Genomic DNA, 19,150 nt, shown 5'->3' on the forward strand with positions numbered 1-19,150 from the left:
CCATTTTTCATTCTCTGAAATTCTCAGGTTCTAGCCACAATATAAACCTGTTCCTTAATAAATATTTTGTTGGCTAGATATTTATTTATTGTTGTTTGAGGTGAAAGTGTTTGTGCTCAAATGTTTATCTTTTTTTAAATAAATTTATTTATTTTATTTTTGGCTGCGTTGGGTCTTTGTTGCTGCACATGGGCTTTGTGGCGAGCAGGGGCTACTCTTCGTTGTGGTGCGCGGACTTCTCATTGCGGTGGCTTCTTGTTGCGGACCATGGGCTCTAGGAGCGTGGGCTTCAGTAGCTGTGGCGCGTGGGCTCAGTAGTTGTGGCTTGTGGGCTCTAGAGCGCAGGTGCAATAGTTATGGCACACGGGATTAGTTGCTCTGTGACATGTGGGATCTTCCTGGACCAGAGCTCGAACCTGTGTTCCCTGCATTGGCAGGTGTATTCTTAACCACTGTTAAGAAGCCCAGTGCTCAAATGTTTTAAAATATTACTGGAAACTTGAAATTTATCTCCTTGTATCTAGATACTAACATTGTAGCTGACTAACTTATTCATTCCTGTTGAAAGATTAAGAATGCTACTCTTTGTTTTTTTCATTTATTTTATTTTTTAATGATTACCACGGTAGGTTTAGTGAATGTCCATCATCTCATACAGACACAACATTAAAGAAATAGAAAAGGGCTTCCCTGGTGGCGCAGTGGTTAAGAATCCGCCTGCCAATGCAGAGGACACGGGTTCGAGCCCTGGTCTGGGAAGATCCCACGTGCCGCGGAGCAACTGGCCCCGTGAGTCACAATTGCTGAGCCTGCGCGTCTGGAGCCTGTGCTCTGCAATGGGAGAGGCCACGATAGTGAGAGGTCCGCGCACTGTGATGAGGAGTGGCCCCCACTTGCCGCAATTAGGGAAAGCCCTCGCAGAGAAACGAAGAGCCAACACAGCCAAAAATAAATAAATAAATAAATAATTTAAAATAAAAAAAAAAAAAAAAAAAAAAAAAAGAAATAGAAAAAAGATTTTTTTGCTTGTGTTGAGAACTTTTAGGATGAACTGTTAACAATTTATAACATACAGCAGTGTTAATTATCTTTATCATGTTGCACATTACATCGCTAGTTACTTATCTTTTTTATAACATCTTTATTGGAGTATACTTGCTTTACAATGTGTTAGTTTCTGCTATATAACAAAGTGAATCACCTATTTGCATACATATATCCCCATATCCCCTCCCTCTTGCATCTCCCTCCCACCTTCCCTATCCCACCCCTCTAGGTGGTCACAAAGCACAGAGCTGAGCTCCCTGTTCTATGCAGCTGCTTCCCATTAGCTATCTATTTTATTTATTTATTTATTTTTTAACATCTTTACTGGAGTATAATTGCTTTACAATGGTGTGTTAGTTTCTGCTGTATAACAAAGTGAATCAGCTATACGTATACATATATCCCCATATCCCCTCCTTCTTGCATCTCCCTCCCACCCTCGCTAGCCCACCCCTCTAGGTGGTCACACTTATTTATCTTATAAATGGAAGTTTGTGCTTTTTGACTATGTTCATCTAATTCCCCTTCCCCCAACCAATGCCTCTGATAGCTACAAATCTGATCTCTTTCTCTGTGAGTTTGTTAGTTTGTTTTTGAAGTATAATTGACCTATAACATTAGGTTAGTTTCTGGTGTACAACATAGTGATTTGATATTTCCGTACATTTCAAAATGATCACCATGATAAATCTAGTTGTCATCCATTACCATACAAAGATAGAACATAATTATTAACTATATTCCCCACACTGTACATTTCATACCTGTGACTCATATATTTTGTAACTGAAAGTTTGTACCTCTTAATCTCCTTCACCTGTTTCTCTCCTTGCCCCAACCCCTTCGCTTCTGTGAACCATCTGTTTGTTCTCTGTATCTATGGCTTTGGTTATGTTTGTTCACTTGTTTTGTTTTTTAGGTTCCACATATGAGATCATATGTCTTTCTCTGTTTGACTTACTTCACTTAGCATAATTCCCTCTAGGTCCATCCATGTTGTCGCTTATGGCAAGATTTCATTCTTTTTTATGGCTGAGTGATATTCCATTGTATATATACAGCACATCTCTTTTATCCATTCATCTTTTTTTTTTTTTTTGGCAGGCGGGCCTCTCACTGCTGTGGCCTCTCCCGTTGCGGAGCACAGGCTCCAGACGTGCAGGCCCAGCGGCCATAGCTCATGGGCCCAGCCGCTCCGCGGCGTGTGGGATCCTCCCGGGCCAGGGCACGAACCTGTGTCCCCTGCGTCGGCAGGTGGACTCTCAACCACTGCACCACCAGGGAAGCCCCCACCCTTCATTTTTACTCCTCCCTCCCCCAACCCCCGTTTACTGTTTGTGATGTCATATTTTACATCCTTTTGTTTTGTGTATTGCTTTGCTTATTTTGGATATAGATGACTTTACTACTTTTGTCTTTTAACCTTCCTACTAGCTTTATATGTGGTTGATCTACTACCTTTATTATATATTTGCCTTTACCAATGAGATTTTTCCTTTCATAGTTTTCATATTTATAATTATGGCTTTTTCTTTTCCACTTAGAAAGTCCCTTTAACATTTCTTGTAAAGCTGGTTTCCTGGTGTTTAACTCTTCTGTTTTTTTTTTTTAACATCTTTCTTGGAATATAATTGCTTTACAATGTTGTGTTAGTTTCTGCAGTGTAACAAAGTGAATCAGCTATACGTATACATATATCACCATATCCCCTCCCTCTTGTGTCTCCCTCCCACTCTCTCTATCCTACCCCTCTAGGTGGTCACAAAGCATGGAGCTGATCTCCCTGTGCTATGCAGCTGCTTCCCACTAGCTATCTGTTTTACATTTGGTAGTGTATATATGTCCATGCCACTCTCTCACTTCATCCCAGCATACCCTTCCCCCTCCCTGGGTCCTCAAGTCCATTCTCTACATCTGCGTCTTTATTCCTGTCCAGCCCCTAGGTTCTTCAGAACCATTTTTTTTGTTGTAGATTCCATATATATGTGTTAGCATATGGTGTTTGTTTTTCTCTTTCTGACTTACTTCACTCTGTATGACAGTCTCTAGGTCCATCCACCTTACTACAAATAACTCAATTTCATTTCTTTTTATGGCTGAGTAATTCGCCATAGTATATATGTGCAACATTTTCTTTATCCATTCATCTGTCAGTGAACACTTAGGTTGCTTCCATGTCCTAGGTATTCTAAGTAGTGCTGCAGTGACCATTGTGGTTCATGACTCTTTTTGAATTATGCTTTTCTCAGGGTATTTGCCCAGTAGTGGGATTGCTGGGTCATATGGTAGTTCTATTTTTAGTTTTTAAAGGAACTTCCATACTGTTCTCCATAGGGGCTGTATCAACTTACATTCCCACCAACAGTACAAGAGGGTTCCCTTTTTTCCACACCCTCTCCAGCATTTATTGTCTGTAGGTTTTTGATGATGGCCATTCTGACTGGTGTGAGGTGATACCTCATTGTAGTTTTGATTTGCATTTCTCTAATGATTAGTGATATTGAGCATCCTTTCATGTGTTTGTTGGCAATCTGTATATTTAGGTCCTCTGCCCATTGTTGGATTGGGTTGTTTGTTTTTTTGATGTTGAGCTGCATGAGCTGCTTGTATATTTTGGAGATTAAGCCTTTGTCAGTTGCTTCATTTGCAAATATTTTCTCCCATTCTGAAGGTTGTCTTTTCATCTTGTTTAAGGTTTCCTTTGCTGTGCAAAAGCTTTGAAGTTTCATTAGGTCCCATTTGTTTATTTTTGTTTTTATTTCCATTTCTCTAGGAAGTGGGTCAAAAAGGATCTTGCTGTGATTTATGTCATAGAGTGTTCTGCCTATGTTTTCCTCTAAGAGGTTTACAGTGTCTGGCCTTACATTTAGGTCTTCAATCCATTTTGAGTTTATTTCTGTGTATGGTCTTAGGGAGTGTTCTAATTTCATTCTTTTACATGTAGATGTCCAGTTTTCCCATCATCACTTATTGAAGAGGCTGTCTATTCTCCATTGTATATTCATGCCTCCTTGATCAAAGATAAGGTGACCATATGTGCATGGGTTTATCTCTGGGCTTTTTATCATATTCCATTGATCTATATTTCTGTTTTGTGTCAGTACCATACTGTCTTGATTACTGTAGCTTTGTAGTATAGTCTGAAGTCAGGGAGCCTGATTCCTCCAGCTCTGTTTTTCTTTCTCAAGACTGCTTTGGCTATTCAGGGTCTTTTGTGTTTCCATACAAATTGTGAAATTTTTTTCTAGTTCTGTGAAAAATGCCATTGGTAGTTTGATAGGGATTGCATTGAATCTGTAGATGGCTTTGCGTAGCATAGTCATTTTCACAATGTTGATTCTTCCAATCCAAGAACATAGTATATTTCTCTATCTGTTTGTATCATCTTTAATTTCATCAGTGTCTTACAGTTTACTGCATATAGGTCTTTTGTCTCCTTAGGTAGGTTTATTCCTAGGTATTTTATTCTTTTTGTTGTAGTGGTAAATGGGAGTGTTTCCTTAATTTCTCTTTCAGATTTTTAATCCTTAGTGAATAGGAATGCAAGAGGTTTCTGTGCATTAATTTTTTATCCTGCTACTGTACCAGATTCATTGATTAGCTCTAGTAGTTTTCTGGTAGTATCTTTTGGATTCTCTATGTATAATATTGTGTCATCTGCAAACAGTGACAGTTTTACTTCTTCTTTTCCTATTTGGATTCCTTTTATTTCCTTTTCTTCTCTGATTGCTGTGGGTAAAACTTCCAAAACTATGTTGAATAATAGTGGTGAGAGTGGGCAACCTTGTCTTGTTCCTGATCTTAGTGGAAATGCATTCAGTTTTTCACCACTGATAATGATGTTGGCTGTGGGTTTGTCATATATGGCCTTTATTATGTTGAGGTAAGTTCCCTCTATGCTTACTTTCCAGAGAGTTTTTATAATAAATGGGTGTTGAATTTTGTCGAAAGCTTCTTCAGCATCTATTGAGATTATCATATGGTTTTTACCCTTCAATTTGTTAATATGGTTTATCACATTGATTTGCATATATTAAAGAATCCTTGCATTCCTGGGGTAAGCCCCACTTGATCATGGTGTATGATCCTTTTAATGTGCTGTTGGATTCTGTTTGCTAGTATTTTGTTGAGGATTTTTGCATCTATGTTCATCAGTGATATTGGCCTGTAGTTTTCTTTTTTTCGTGACATCTTTGTCTGGTTTTGGTATCAGGGTGATGGTGGCCTCGTGGAATGAGTTTGGGAGTGTTCCTCCCTCTGCTATATTTTGGAAGAGTTTGGGAAGGATAGGTATTAGCTCTTCTCTAAATGTTTGATAGAATTCTCCTGTGAATCCGTCTGGTCCTGGGCTTTTGTTTGTTGGAAGATTTTCTTTTTTTTTTTTTTGCGGTACGCGGGTCTCTCACTGCTATGGCCTCTCCCATTGCGGAGCAACAGGCTCCAGATGCGCAGGCCCAGCGTCCATGGCTCATGGGCCCAGCCGCTTTGCAGCATGTGGGATCTTCCTGGACCAGGGCGTGAACCCGTATCTCCTGCATTGGCAGGCAGACTCCCAACCACTGCCACCAGGGAAGCCCTGTTGGAAGATTTTTAATCACAGTTTCAATTTCATTACTTGTGATTGGTTTGTTTATTTTTTCTGTTTTTTCCTGGTTCAGTCTGGGAAGATTGTGCTTTTGTAAGAATTTGTCCATTTCTTCTAGGTTGTCCATTTTATTGGCGTAGAGTTGCTTGTAGCAATCTCTCATGATCCTTTGTATTTCTGCAGTGTCAGTTGTTACTTCTACTTTTTCATTTCTAATTCTGTTGATTTGAGTCTTCTCCCTCTTTTTCTTTGTGAATCTGGCTAAAGGTTCATCAATTTTGTTTATCTTCTCAAAGAACCAGCTTTTAGTTTTATTGATCTTTGCTATTGTTTTCTTTGTTTCTATTTCATTTATTTCTGATCTGATTTTTTGGATTGTTGGGTTTTCATTGTCATTTGTTTCTAGGTAGTTTTTTGATTTCCTCTTTGATTGCTTCAGTGATCTTTTGGTTATTTAGTAGTGTATTGTTTAGCCTCCATGTGTTTGTATTTTTTACAGTTTTTTTTCCTGTAATTAATATCTAGTTCAGTAGCATTGTGGTCAGAAAAGATATTTGATAACGATTTCAATTTTCTTAAATTTAGCAAGGCTTGATTTGTTACCCAAGATATGATCTATCCTGGAGAATGTCCCATGAGCACTTGAGAAGAAAGTGTATTCTGTTGTTTTTGGATGGAATGTCCTGTAAATATCAATTTAGTCCATCTTGTTTAATGTATCATTTAAAGCTTGTGTTTCCTTATTTATTTTCATTTTGGATGATCTGTCCATTGGTGAAAGTGGGGTGTTAATGTCCCCTACTATTATTGTGTTACTGTCAATTCTCCCTTTTCTGGCTGTTAGCATTTGCCTTATTGAGGTCCTCCTCTGTTGGGTGCATGAGTATTTACAATTCTTATTTCTTCTTCTTGGATTGATTGTTTAACCATTATATAGTGCCCTTCTTTGTCTCTTGTAATAGTCTTTATTTTAAAGTCTCTTTTGTCTGATATGAGAATTGCTACTCCAGCTTTCTCTTGATTTCCATTTGCATGGAATATCTTTTTCCATCCCCTCACTTTCAGTCTGTATGTGTCCCTAGGCCTGAAGTGGGTCTCTTGTAGACAGCATATATATGGGTCTTATTTTTGTATCCATTCAGCCAGTCTGTGTCTTTTGGTTGGAGCATTTAATCCACTTACATTCAAGGTAATCATCAATATGTATGTTCCTATTACCATTTTCTTAATTGTTCTAGGTTTGTTACTGTAGGTCTTTTCCTTCTCTTATGTTTCCTGCTTAGAGAAGTTCCTTTAGCATTTGTTGTAGAGCTGGTGGTGCTGAATTCTCTTAGCTTTTGCTTGTCTATAAAGGTTTTAATTTTCCGTCTAATCTGAATGAGATCCTTGCTGGGTAGAGTAATCTTGATTGTACGTTTTTCCCTTTCATCACTTTAAATATGTCCTACCACTTCCTACTGGCTTGCAGAGTTTCTGCTGAAAGATCCACTGTTAAACTTATGGGGAGTCCCTTGTATGTTATTTGTTGCTTTTCCCTTGCTGCTTTTAATGTTTTTTCTTTGTATTTAATTTCTGATAGTTTGATTAATATGTGTCTTGGTGTGTTTCTCCTTGGATTTACCCTGTATGGTACTTTCTGCACTTCCTGGACCTGATTGAGTATTTCCTTTCCCATATTAGGGAAGTTTTCAACTGTAATCTCTTCAAATATTTTCTCAGTCCCTTTCTTTTCTCTTATTCTGGGACCCCTATGATTCGAATGTTGGTGCATTTAATGTTGTCCCAGAGATGTCTGTGACTGTCCTCAATTCTTTTCATTCTTTGTTCTGCTCTGCGGTAGTTATTTCCACTATTTTATCTTCCAGGTTACTTACACATTCTTCTGCCTCAGTTATACTGCTATTGATTCCTTCTAGAGAATTTCCAATTTCATTTATTGTGTTGTTCATCATTGTTTGTTTGTTCTTTAGTTCTTCTTGGTCCTTGTTAGATGTTTCATGTATTTTCTCCATTCTATTTCCAAGATTTTGGATCATCTTTACTATCATTACTCTGCATTCTTTTTCAGGTAGACTGCCTGTTTCCTCTTCATTTGTTTGTTTTGGTGGGTTTTTACTTTGCTCCTTCATCTGCTGCATATTTCTCTGTCTTCTTATTTTGCTTAACTTACTGTGTTTGGGGTCTCCTTTTTGCAGGCTGCAGGTTCGCAGTTCCTGTTGTTTTTGGTGTCTACCCCCAGTGGGTAAGGCTGGTTCAGTGGGTTGTGTAGGTTTCCTGGTGGAGGGGACTGGTGCCTCTGTTCTGGTGGGTGAAGCTGGATCTTGTCTTTCTGGTGAGTAGGACTGAGTCCGGTGGTGTGTTTTGGGGTGTCTGTGACCTTATTATGGTTTTAGGCAGGCTCTCTGCTAATGGGTGGGCTTGTGTTCCTGTCTTGGTAGTTGTTTGGCATGGGGTGTCTGGCACTGGTCCTTGCTGGTCGTCATGTGGATCTGGTTTTTAGTGTTGATACGGAGATCTCTGGGCGAGCTCTTGCTGATTGATATTATGTGGAGCTGGGAGGTATCTGGTGGTCCACTGTCCTGATCTCAGCTCTCCCACCTCAGAGGCTCAGGCCTCATAGCCGGCCGGAGCACCAAGACCCCGTCAGCCACGCGGCCTGTTCCATGGTTGCATATAAAATGCGCTCCATTGTGAAGACTTTCAAAGCCAGAAACCGGAGGTCAAAACTGTACTACACAGCCAACTTTGCAGCTATCTGCCCAAACAACCTTACTGTGTGGAGCCTTTCAGCTGCTCCCAAACGTTGATTCCTTTTTCCAACTGCCAAGCACTGGGGCAGCCGGTGCTGCTTTGGGGAATTTTTTTTTAATTTTATATCTTTATTGGAGTATAATTGCTTTTCAATGTTGTGTTAGTTTCTGGCTTTGGGCCATTTTGAAGGGAAGGTCCTCAGGACAAGTGATCCTGGCAACTGCTAGGGACTTACCCGAAAATTCCCCTATCAGGCTGGCTAGTCATGAGTAGCAAGGATCCTGGCTGGCTTTGCCAAAATTTGTTACATAGTCCAAGCTTGTACTGGTGTTCATCTCTTAGCTTTTGCTTGTTTTGTAAAACTTTGATCTCTCTTTCACATCTGAGTGAAAGTCTTGCAGGGTAGAGTATTCTTGGTTGTAGGTTTTTACTTTTCATCTCTTTAAATACATTGTGTCACTCCCTCTGGCCTGCAGAATTTCTGCTGAGAAGTTAGCTGATAGCTTTATGGGGGTTCCTTTGTAGGTAACTTGTTGCTTTGTGGGGGTTCCCTTGTAGGTAACTTGTTGCTTTTACCTTGCTGCTTTCAATGTTGTTTCTTTATTTTTAATTTTTGCCATTTTAATTATAATGTTCTTGGTGGGCTGCTTTTTAGGTTGATCCTGTTTGAGACTCTCTGTGCTTCCTGGACCTGGATGTTTTCCCAGAAGTCTCTTAAACTCTCCTCATTTGTTTTTATTCTTTTTTTTTTTCTGTTCAGTTTCAGTGATTTACACAATTCTGCCTTCCAGTTCCTTTGTATCATATAATGTTCTGTTGATTCCTTCTAGAGTATTTTTTATTTCAGTTATTGCATTTTTCAGTGCTGTTTGGTTCTTCTTTATATTTTCTAACTGTTCATTCATTCTTCTCACAAGTTCTTGAACATCTTTATGATCATTATCTTAAACTCTTTTTCAGGTAGGTTGCTTATCTCCACTTCACTTTTAGTTCTTCTGTGGTTTTATCTTGTTTCTTTACTTGGAATGTTTTTCTCTGTTTCCTCAATTTGCGTGATTCACTGTTTTTATTTCTGTGTATTTGGTAGGTTGGTTACATTTCCTGATCTTGGAGAAGTGGCTTTATGTAGGAGATGTCCTATGTGGCCCAGCAGCATACTCCTCTCTGGTCACCAGAGCTTTGTGTTCTATGGGTTCCCTCTATAGGGGCTGCATGGGTCCTTCTTTTGTGGCTGGCTGACAATTGTGGGTGTACCGGTGTGCGTTGGTGGCCCTCAGTCCTGTTGGTTGCCAGGCTCTGCCTTGTGTGGAGGCTGCCAACTGCTGGTGGATGGGGTTGGGTGGTGGGTGGGGCTGGGTCATGGCTTGACTGGCTGCATGGCCACCCACCACCCAACCTGGTAGTGGCCTGCAGGTGGTTGGCTGGATTCTGACATGGCTGGCCAAGGGGCCCAAGGTGTCCTGCAGCTGGTGTTGGCCTGCTGTTGGGCAGGGCCAGGGCCCTGGGTGTCTGGGGTGGTGCCAGACTACTAGTGGCTGGGCCGGGTCTTTACGCAACTTGCTGTTGGGGGCTGTGGTGGTCCTGGGGCTTGGGTTGGCTTGCTGGTGGGCAGTGTCGGGGCCCAGGAGGACCTGGGGCTAGTGCCGGCCCACTGATGGGCAGAACCAGCTCCTGGGGTCTTTGGCTGTGGGGCCTGAAAGTTCTGGAGCTGGTGTTGGCCCTCTGTGGGCAGTGCCTGGGCCCAGAGTTTGTGGCTGCAGGGCCTTGGGGGTTCTGGGGGTGGTGTCTGCCACAGGTGGGTGGGGCTGGGGCCCATCAGATCTCGGGGCTGGTGCCAGACCCCTGGTGTGTGAGGCCGGGACTGGGGCTAGTGCTGGCCCACTGGTGGGTGGGGCTGGGTCAGACGACTAGCTGTGTGTGTGTGTGTGTGTGTGTGTGTGTGTGTGTGTGTGTGTGTGTGTGTATGTGAGTGGTTCCCGGGGGTCCCAGTGCTGGTGGGGACCCACTTGTAGGTGGGTCCAGGTCCTGGGTCCTATGGTGGGTGGTGTCATGTACTGGGATGGCTGGGGGCTCTGGGGGTTCTACAGCAATCAACCTGCTGGTGGGTAGGTCTGTGTTCCTGCCCACCTAGCTGCCTGGCTTGGGGCATCCCAGGGCTGGTGCTGTCTGGTGGGCAGGGCTGGTCTGCCACTGACTGGCTAGAGGGAGGATTCTAAAGTGGCACTTAGCAGCACCAGTGTCCTGGTGGTGGGATGAGCTTCCCAAAATGGCTGCTGCCAGTGTCGTTGTTCCCAGAGAGAGTTTCAGTTGCCTTCTGCCTCCTGGGAGTCTCTCCAAGATCAGCAAGTGGGTCCTACCCAAGCTCCATTCAAATAACTGCTTCTGCCCTGGGTCTTGAAACATATGAGATTTTGTTTGTGCTCTCTTAAGAGTGGAGTCTTTATTTCCCACAGCCCTCTGGCTCTCCCAGAAGTAAGCCCTACTGGCTTTCAGAGCCAAACAGTCTGGAGGTTCATATTACTTGTGTACACCCCCGGGTTGAGGAGCCTGATGTGGAGCTAGGACCTTTTGCTGCTTGGGGAGAACCTCTGCAATTGTAATTATTCTCCCATTTGTGGGTTGCCTACACTGGGAATATGGGTGATGACGATACTGCATCTTCACCCTTTCTACTTGTTGTGGTTTCTTCTTTATAGCTTTAGCTGCAGAAGATCTTTTCTGCTAATCTTCGGGTCACTCTTATGGATAGTTGCTCTGTAAGTAATCATGATTTTGCTGTGCCTGTTGAAGGAGGTGAGCTCAGGGTCTTCCTTCTCTGCCATCTTGGCCACTGCTTGCATCATAAAGACTTCTAATGGTTTAACAGCTTGGCAAATTGGTTAACACAAAAAAATAAACTTTGGTTTATGTATTCAGAGTCTAAATGAAAAACAGGAAGGTAAATAAAAAGAACCAGTAATGGGCTTCTCCTTTTCATTTGGCCCTTGTAGATTGAACACATTTGATACTTGTAGTCTATGCATCAGGCAGAGTGGCAGAAGCTTGGTTGTCATTGAGCCTTTAGGGCTTAGCAGAGTTGATGAGAAACTGTAAATGGTCATCAAGACTTAGAGCTTCATGGAAAGAACACCTGAATATACAGTGAATATGTTAGCTTAGTGGTTATTATGGTATTACTGCTGGGAGAATGGGTCACTTAGGGAGAGAATCATCCATACCTGGAAAAGTCTTGAAGCAGAACTCATGTTGAGGGTTTCTGCTAAACTCTATCTCTTAGAAAGCAGTCCTGGTCAGTATTAATCAGGATGCTGGGTGCAGTGATGAAGTAAAGGAGGACTGAATTCTTAAAGTTCACATTTAGACAAAAGTTTAGACATTTTGAGATGAGATGAGTGTGAGACGTGATCTTTAGGGAAAACATTGATGATGAAAAAAAGAGAGAGCTCTTTTAGGTGCTTTTGTGCTTGACTCTGTTGTCCATCTTTTCTTAAGAAGCTTGGTTTAAGTTTAGACTCCTTTTCATAGCAGCTCTAAACTTGCTGTAGACAGTACAGAAATGAGTGGATAAACTTTATTTAGATACTCTGATAGCTTAGCCAGTGACCGTGACCTGACCAAATATGGTAGTAATATCAAGATAAAATGGGGAATGTCAAAATGCTGTTTTCAACCTTTTGGAAGTAAAGCTCCTGACAAAGTGGTTTGAAAATAGTGTTGAAAACCCTATGATTAAATGACAACAAGAGCATGAGAAGATATTTTTTTTCCCCTAAAATCAGTTTAGTGTATTTGGGCAGAAACAAAGGGAAGAAGTCGCTCTTGGTTAAATTGGTTGATAGAGGATTTGGAGGCATTGTTTCCTGTAGAGAAAAGATCTGTACCCTAAACTATAATTTTTCTAACTTCTGTTGCATGTGTTGCTGCATTTCCTTTTTCCATGTGCTCTTATTATTTTTGTGGCAAATGTATTTTTAAACATGGTCTCTGGGATAATTATCACCATTAATTAGTTTTGATATTCCTTTTTAATGATATTTTCATTTATTCCTTTTGCTAGCTGGATTGCCTTTTGCAATTCTTACTTCAAGGCATACCCCTTTCCAACGAGGATTATTCTGTAATGATGAGTCCATCAAGTACCCTTACAAAGAAGACACCATACCTTATCCGTTATTAGGTGGAATAATCATTCCATTCAGTATTATCGTTGTAAGTTAAATCCACTTTTCCAAGTTTATCACTTTTGGGCAGTTGGCTTAGTTTTGTGTTAACCTGTTAATGATTGAATGTATAACCCTCTAAAACAATGTTTTTTTTTAACCTTTAATGTTATTTGATCAAAATAATCTCAGCTGTTTTAAGTGGAGCCAAAAGAGCAACAATGTATAATCAGAAGAACCTTACTGAACATGTGTAGGTTTTATGCTAACCTTTCTAAGTCACTGTGATTTTTTTTAGAGCTCCAATTTGCTATTGTTTCAGTAATAATGCAATAGATGACTATTATATCAATGTATTTCTAGCATACTTTTTACCTAGGATATTATTTTATAATTTATTGAGACTGTGCATATGAACTGACTTTCTAGTTACTGAGTTCTAGAAAAGTCTTAACAGGTGTTAAGACTTCATTTAACCCATGTTTAGTTTACTTTAAAGAATTTTTAGATAACGGCAGAAATAGAAGAGCCTGAATTCTATATATAATTAGAAGTGAACACGACAAAGAATTTTTACTGGTACTAAAACACTGTAGTAATTATTGTTTTCTAGGATTTCAGGTGGGAATGCTTAGGGAATGTGCTCTGGAGAGAAGATATCAAGTGATTAGACTACATGATTTTTATAATCGCTTGACTCGGATTCTATGACTTTAATTAGTTTTATGCTCCATAACTTGTAACTTTAGAAATAAGATTTGTGTTACAAGCAGAAAATATGGTCTCATCCAGGAGATAGACCAAAAAGATAATAGCATATCTAGCTTGTCTGTTCTGGAGTTTATTAAAAAACAAAACAAATCTTCTGGATTTAGAAATTTAATGTCTTATTGCAGAATGATCACAGCTCCTTGTTAGCACTAAAAGTTAATCAACTCATAATATGTGGTATATAATTAATAAAAGAAAACCTCTGCTATACAAATGTTTGTTTTGCAAGACTCTGAGCTCCTTGAAGGTAGAGGTGGTGCCTTGTTCATCTTGGTATCCTCACTGTTGCCATGGACCCTGACATGTCCTAGGTGCTGGAATGAAACTTGAGAGATTTTGCCGTAATGTTGGTGACTCTCCTACAGTGTAGTGAAGTTTTAAGAAATCAGTGGTTTGTTTAATCTAGACAGATCTTTACACTGAGTTTACTATTAAAAGAAAGAAAGCCAAGCCTATGATCCTTCCATTAAAGAGGGAGTATGAGTATTAGGGTCTTTTTTTTAAAGTATATGTTTCTGGGACTTCCCTAGTGGCGCAGTGGTTAAGAATCCGCCTGCCTGTGCAGGTGACACGGGTTCGAGCCCTGGTCCAGGAAGATCCCACATGCCGCGGAGCAATTAAGCCCGTGCGCCACAACTACTGAGCCTGCGCTCTAGAGCCCGCGAGCCACAGCTACTGAGCCCGAGTGCCACAACTACTGAAGCCCGTGTGCCTGGAACCCATGATCTGCAACAAGAGAAGCCACTGCAATGAGAAGCCCACGCACCACAATGAAGAGTAGCCCCCGCTCGCCACAACTAGAGAAAGCTGGTGCACAGCAATGAAGACCCGATGCAGCCTAAATAAATAAATAAATAAATAAATAAAAATAAAGTATGTGTTTCTGAGAGAATAGCTCTTTAAATATAAAAATTTTAGTAGGACTCTTCTGCAAATAGTAGCTGATTTCAGACAAGATTCAAGTACTCAAACACTGCTACAAATGTACTTGTCTTTCAATTCTACTTTTGTTTGTATCTCAGTAAGAAGGATGCTGCATAAGCAAAACTACAGAAATCTGCTACAGACCAGAGGCCTGCAACAGGACAGGGTGCTGTGTAGCCTGCACAGCTAGCGCAGAATGTGACAGACACTCAGTTAGCAAAACTTGTTATTTGTATTTTATTAACTTGGAAGTTTTGATTATTTCACCATCACCTGTGAGAAAGTTATCTTTGTAAAACAGCAAGTAAGTTGAGTGTAGTTTTCCTTAAAAAGAGCAGACTGTTTAAAGGTGCTGTAAAAGTACTTTTTTCATATCAACTGTATCAACAAAGACAAACACTGCTTAGGGCAGTGGTTTTATGTACTAATTTAAAATAATTTCAGTTTATTCACTAACTCAGCTTCTTTCAGGCAGCACTTGGTTAGACTTGTACATGTTTAATTTAATTTCTAGAAAGTAAATTATTTCTTAAAAAAAAAAATCAGGACTGTGATTGGGACTTCATACCAGGCCTTTGATTTGACTTGCAAATGATCCACACATATGAGTGATTGAGGGAGCCCGATAGAGAATCAGAATTAATATAGTTTCTCAGAAGCCAAGGGAGAATTTCAATAAGGACAAAATAGTCAGTGAGGTTTTATACTACTGAGAAGTTAAGATTTGGGTTGATAAAAATCTGTTTGATCTGATGAGACCATTTTGACTTTTTTGGAGAGATATTCAGTAGAATAAAGGGAATGGAGGTATTTAGACATATTTAGGAAGGAGTGGAAGTACGTCAGTGATTTTAGACTGTTCTTTGGGAAGGTGGGTCCTGAGTGGAAGACACATAACTGTAGTGACAGTGTAGAGATGTATAAAATTATCTTGGTTGGTGGAAGTATAAAGAAGATGGTGAGAAAATACTCTGGTACATAGGTTTTAAATGGTTGAATCACATTGATTTAGATAATTATTAGCTTTGATCTTCAAAGTATTCTGTTTTACTCCACAAACATCATCTTTAGTTCTTTAATAATTTATCCTGTCTTTATTTGGAGTAGTAAATAATGCGTGGCCAGTAATCTCAGCTCTAAGATTAGGGCACAGTTAATTTAAGCGTGGACTTCACCAGAGGCTGAGTTGGTATAAATGGCTCAAAGGGCAAGATAAGGTATTAAAATGAAACGAAAATATGTCTTGCATGTGTAGTGCAATGCACAGACACATCCCTGCATTTAATTTAGAAGAATTAATTTAGGACATCTCTACTGTCTATTTTTTATATAATAAAAAAATGATGTAAGTCGACCTAGCATTTGTTGGCTTTAGAACCCCTCACACCCTTTCCCAGAATTAAGGGCTAAGTTTCAGCATATACCACTTCTGTAGATCAACTTTTAATCTGTGCCCAGTGCTCTGAATGTTCCTAGTGAACTGATTTTCGGTCATCAGTGGCAGGAACCAGGGTTTGGGTGGCCCTAAACAATGATCATTATGACTAGGAAGACTCACAGAGACCAGTACTTGTTTTTGGAAAGTAGTTGAGTGCTTACACAAGAAGAGCTGATAGCTGAGAAGTGGAAGTTTTGACTGCTCAAATTGTGGTTGACTAATATATTTGGTATATATTTCAAATTATCAAAGATCAACTCCATAACAAAACATTAGAGATATCCTTTCTTGCTGCTAATCTATCAAGGCAGTTGCTGGAACACCTTAACAGCCTGAGGAGACTGTAATATACTTTAATTCAAGGCCTCTAGGGCAGTCGCCAGGGAGGACCCTAAGCACAGTTGGGGAGGTATGGTATCCTCAGAAGTGCGTGTGGTTTTCCTCTCCTGTGAGGCCTGTTCTCAGCAAAGGTTTGATTAAGTCATTCACATTAAGGATTATAATGAGGAATATATTTCTGTGGGGTTTAACATGTTTAAATTAAGGGTGTTTACCTTTTACCCAAGAGGCAGCACCTTGAATTGAAATTTACTGACCACCAGCTCTGTTTTAGGTCACTATGGTGGTACTAGTTTTCTGTTGAACTAAAAATTCATTCTTGCTTTTGTAGAGTTCATAGTCTAGTTGTCAAAGTTATAACATTCTAATTATGGAATTCTAGGAGCCTTTGAGCCAGATGAGGAAAAAATTTTTGATATCTGGTTCTTGAAATCCCTTTCAGGAGGCAACCATTTATTTCATCTGTGGTAAGGCTCACCCTGAAGATAATTAGTCGTCACTAATAGAAATGTTTGAATGCTTTGTAAAATTGTTTATGTAAATTTAAGACGAAGCAGTGAAACTCTTAAGTGAAACTTTGTGATTTATATCCACCCCCAACATAAATTAGCAAGCAGAATTTTTTTTAAGTGTTTATTTTGGTCTCAGGTAGCTAGAGTGTGGCTTATTTTATCAGCAATTTTAATTTTTTGTAATGTTGCCATTCAGTATTTTTTCAAATTTCTCAGGATATTGGCCTGTGAACTTGGGAAGTATTTGAAAACCTTTTTATGCCTTTAATTACACTGGTGCGTGCTCACACACACACTCTAATAGAATCTGGGAAGTCTCTGACTCCCATTTTACAAAAGTCAGTGAAAATTAAAAGAGGAAGGAATCACTTGAAATGTTGTATTGGAGAAGGAGAGCATCAAGTGTGTGTTTGGTCTTTTAATGAGACTTGTTAAGGAATCCAGCCCTAAATGTCTCCGGGAGAGGCAGGACTGGGAGGCCTTGACAGCTGATCTCTGCCCTCTGTACCCTTTGGCCTCTGTGTTTGATCCCTGCTTTTATTATATTGGCTTTTTCCTCTCTGTGGGACTGTTTTACCCTTTTTAACATGATGAATATTTTTGATTCAAAGGAATGTTTGATGCAAATGCAGACTCTGTCAGATAAAAGTACTTATGTAAGGGATATTCTAATTGGGAAGTTTGTATTCTTTGAAAAACCATGTTTTTTATCCTCCATGATACATCATTGTCTACTTATTAAGGCTTAGTTTATTTGAATACAAGTAAATAAATAAGGTTTTATTGTTTCAAGGTAGACTTTGAAATTATTTTGGCTTTGCCATTGCTCTGTAAGCAAAGTATCAATTGCTCTGACACCTTTTTTTGTGGTCTAGAATTAGATATCCTGTTCTCCATTTGAAAAGGAAAAAAGCGGGGAGGTATTTTTAAAACAAATATTTTATTGTGATTTACCATTTTCTTTTCTATTTTTTACTTTGTTTAAAGTGCCTGGTTGCTGCTTTAACATTATTTTTCTGTTTTTTTTTTTTTCAGATGATTGTTGGAGAAACCCTATCTGTTTACTTTAACCTCTTGCACTCGAATTCCTTTATCAGGAATAACTACATAGCCACTATTTACAAAGCCATTGGAACATTTTTATTTGGTGCAGCTGCTAGTCAGTCCCTGACTGATATTGCCAAGTATTCGATAGGCAGACTGCGGCCTCACTTCTTGGATGTTTGTGACCCAGACTGGTCAAAAATCAACTGCAGTGATGGCTACATTGAAAACTACATATGTCGAGGGAATGCACAAAAAGTGAAGGAGGGCAGGTGCGTGTTAAATTTTTAATGCTTGTTTTATCTTGTATATTCTTGGAATAGAAGGTTTCAGTGATTGGAAGATGAGTCATCCACTAATTCAGAGAGAAGCTAGTGTAATCACCAGGAGGTGAACTGAGATCATGTTTGATCTATTTTCTCTACTTACTCTTTTTTCCTGTTTTATCCCTATACTCCATTTAAGAGCATTTTAATGCAACTCTTTTCATCTTCAGTGTATAATAATATAAAATGAACCTTTTAGATCATACAGACCAGGGTCAGCAAACTTTTTCTTAAGGTGCCAGCTAATAAATATTTTAGGCTTTGTGGACCGTATGTTGACTAGTATCCAACTCTGCCTTTGTAGCAGGAAAAAGCAGTCACAGACAGTCCTTGAACGAATGGGTGTAGCTGTGTCCCAGTGAAACTTTATTTATTACATAAACAGTGGGGGGGGGACCTTGAAGATGGCGGAAGAGTAAGACGCGGAGATCGCCTTCCTCCCCACGGATACACCAGAAATACATCCACACGTGGAACAACTCCTACAGAACTCCTACTGAAGGCTGGCAGAAGACCTCAGACCTCCCAAAAGGCAAGAAACTCCCCACGTAACTGGGTAGGGCAAAAGAAAAAACAGAGACAAAAGAATAAGGACGGCACCTGCACCAGTGGGAGGGAGCTGTGAAGGAGGAAAAGTTCCACACACTAGGAAGCCCCTCCGCGGGCGGAGACTGCGGGAGGCAGAGGGGGGAGTTTCGGGACCGCGGAGTAGTGCACAGCGACGGGTGCGGAGGGCAAAGCGGGGAGATTCCTGCACAGACGATCGGTGCCGACCAGCACTCACCAACCCGAGAGGCTTGCTGCTCACCCACCGGGGCGGGCGGGGCTGCGAGCTCAGGCTCGGGTTTTGGTTTTGGACGGAGCTCAGGGAGAGGACTGGGGTTGGCGGCTTGAACATAGCCTGAAGGGGTTAGTGCACCACGACTAGCCGGGAGGGAGTTCGGGGAAAAGCCTGCACCGGCCCGAAGAGGCAAGAGACTTTTTTCTTCCCTCTTTGTCTCCTGGTGCGCGAGGAGAGGGCTCTAAGAGCGCTGCTTAAAGGAACTCCAGAGACGGGCGCGAGCCGCGGCTAAAAGCGCGAACCCCAGAGACGGGCGCGAGCCGCGGCTGAGGGCGCGAGCCCCCGAGACGGGCGCGAGCCGCGGCTGAAAGCGCAAACCCCAGAGACGGGCGCGAGCTGCGGCTGAGGGCGCGAGCCCCCGAGACGGGCGCGAGCCGCGGCTGAAAGCGCAAACCCCAGAGACAGGCGCGAG

At 40.8% G+C, this 19,150-nt stretch overlaps 1 protein-coding gene across 2 annotated transcripts in view; it reads left to right on the plus strand.

Moving 5' to 3' along the window:
• PLPP1 (phospholipid phosphatase 1) overlaps nt 1-19,150 on the plus strand; it is a 128,598-nt gene that overhangs the window by 59,212 nt on the left and 50,236 nt on the right. The window contains exons 2-3 of one of the 2 annotated variants that reach the window (XM_032626433.1): nt 12,441-12,592; nt 17,563-17,843. In XM_032626433.1, coding sequence (XP_032482324.1) covers nt 12,441-12,592; nt 17,563-17,843 — 433 coding nt within the window. The remainder of the gene's footprint in view (nt 1-12,440; nt 12,593-17,562; nt 17,844-19,150) is intronic. The other variant, XM_032626432.1, reaches the window with a different exon arrangement.

This window comes from Phocoena sinus, chromosome 3 (assembly GCF_008692025.1).
Source record: "Phocoena sinus isolate mPhoSin1 chromosome 3, mPhoSin1.pri, whole genome shotgun sequence".
Lineage (NCBI taxonomy): Eukaryota > Metazoa > Chordata > Mammalia > Artiodactyla > Phocoenidae > Phocoena > Phocoena sinus.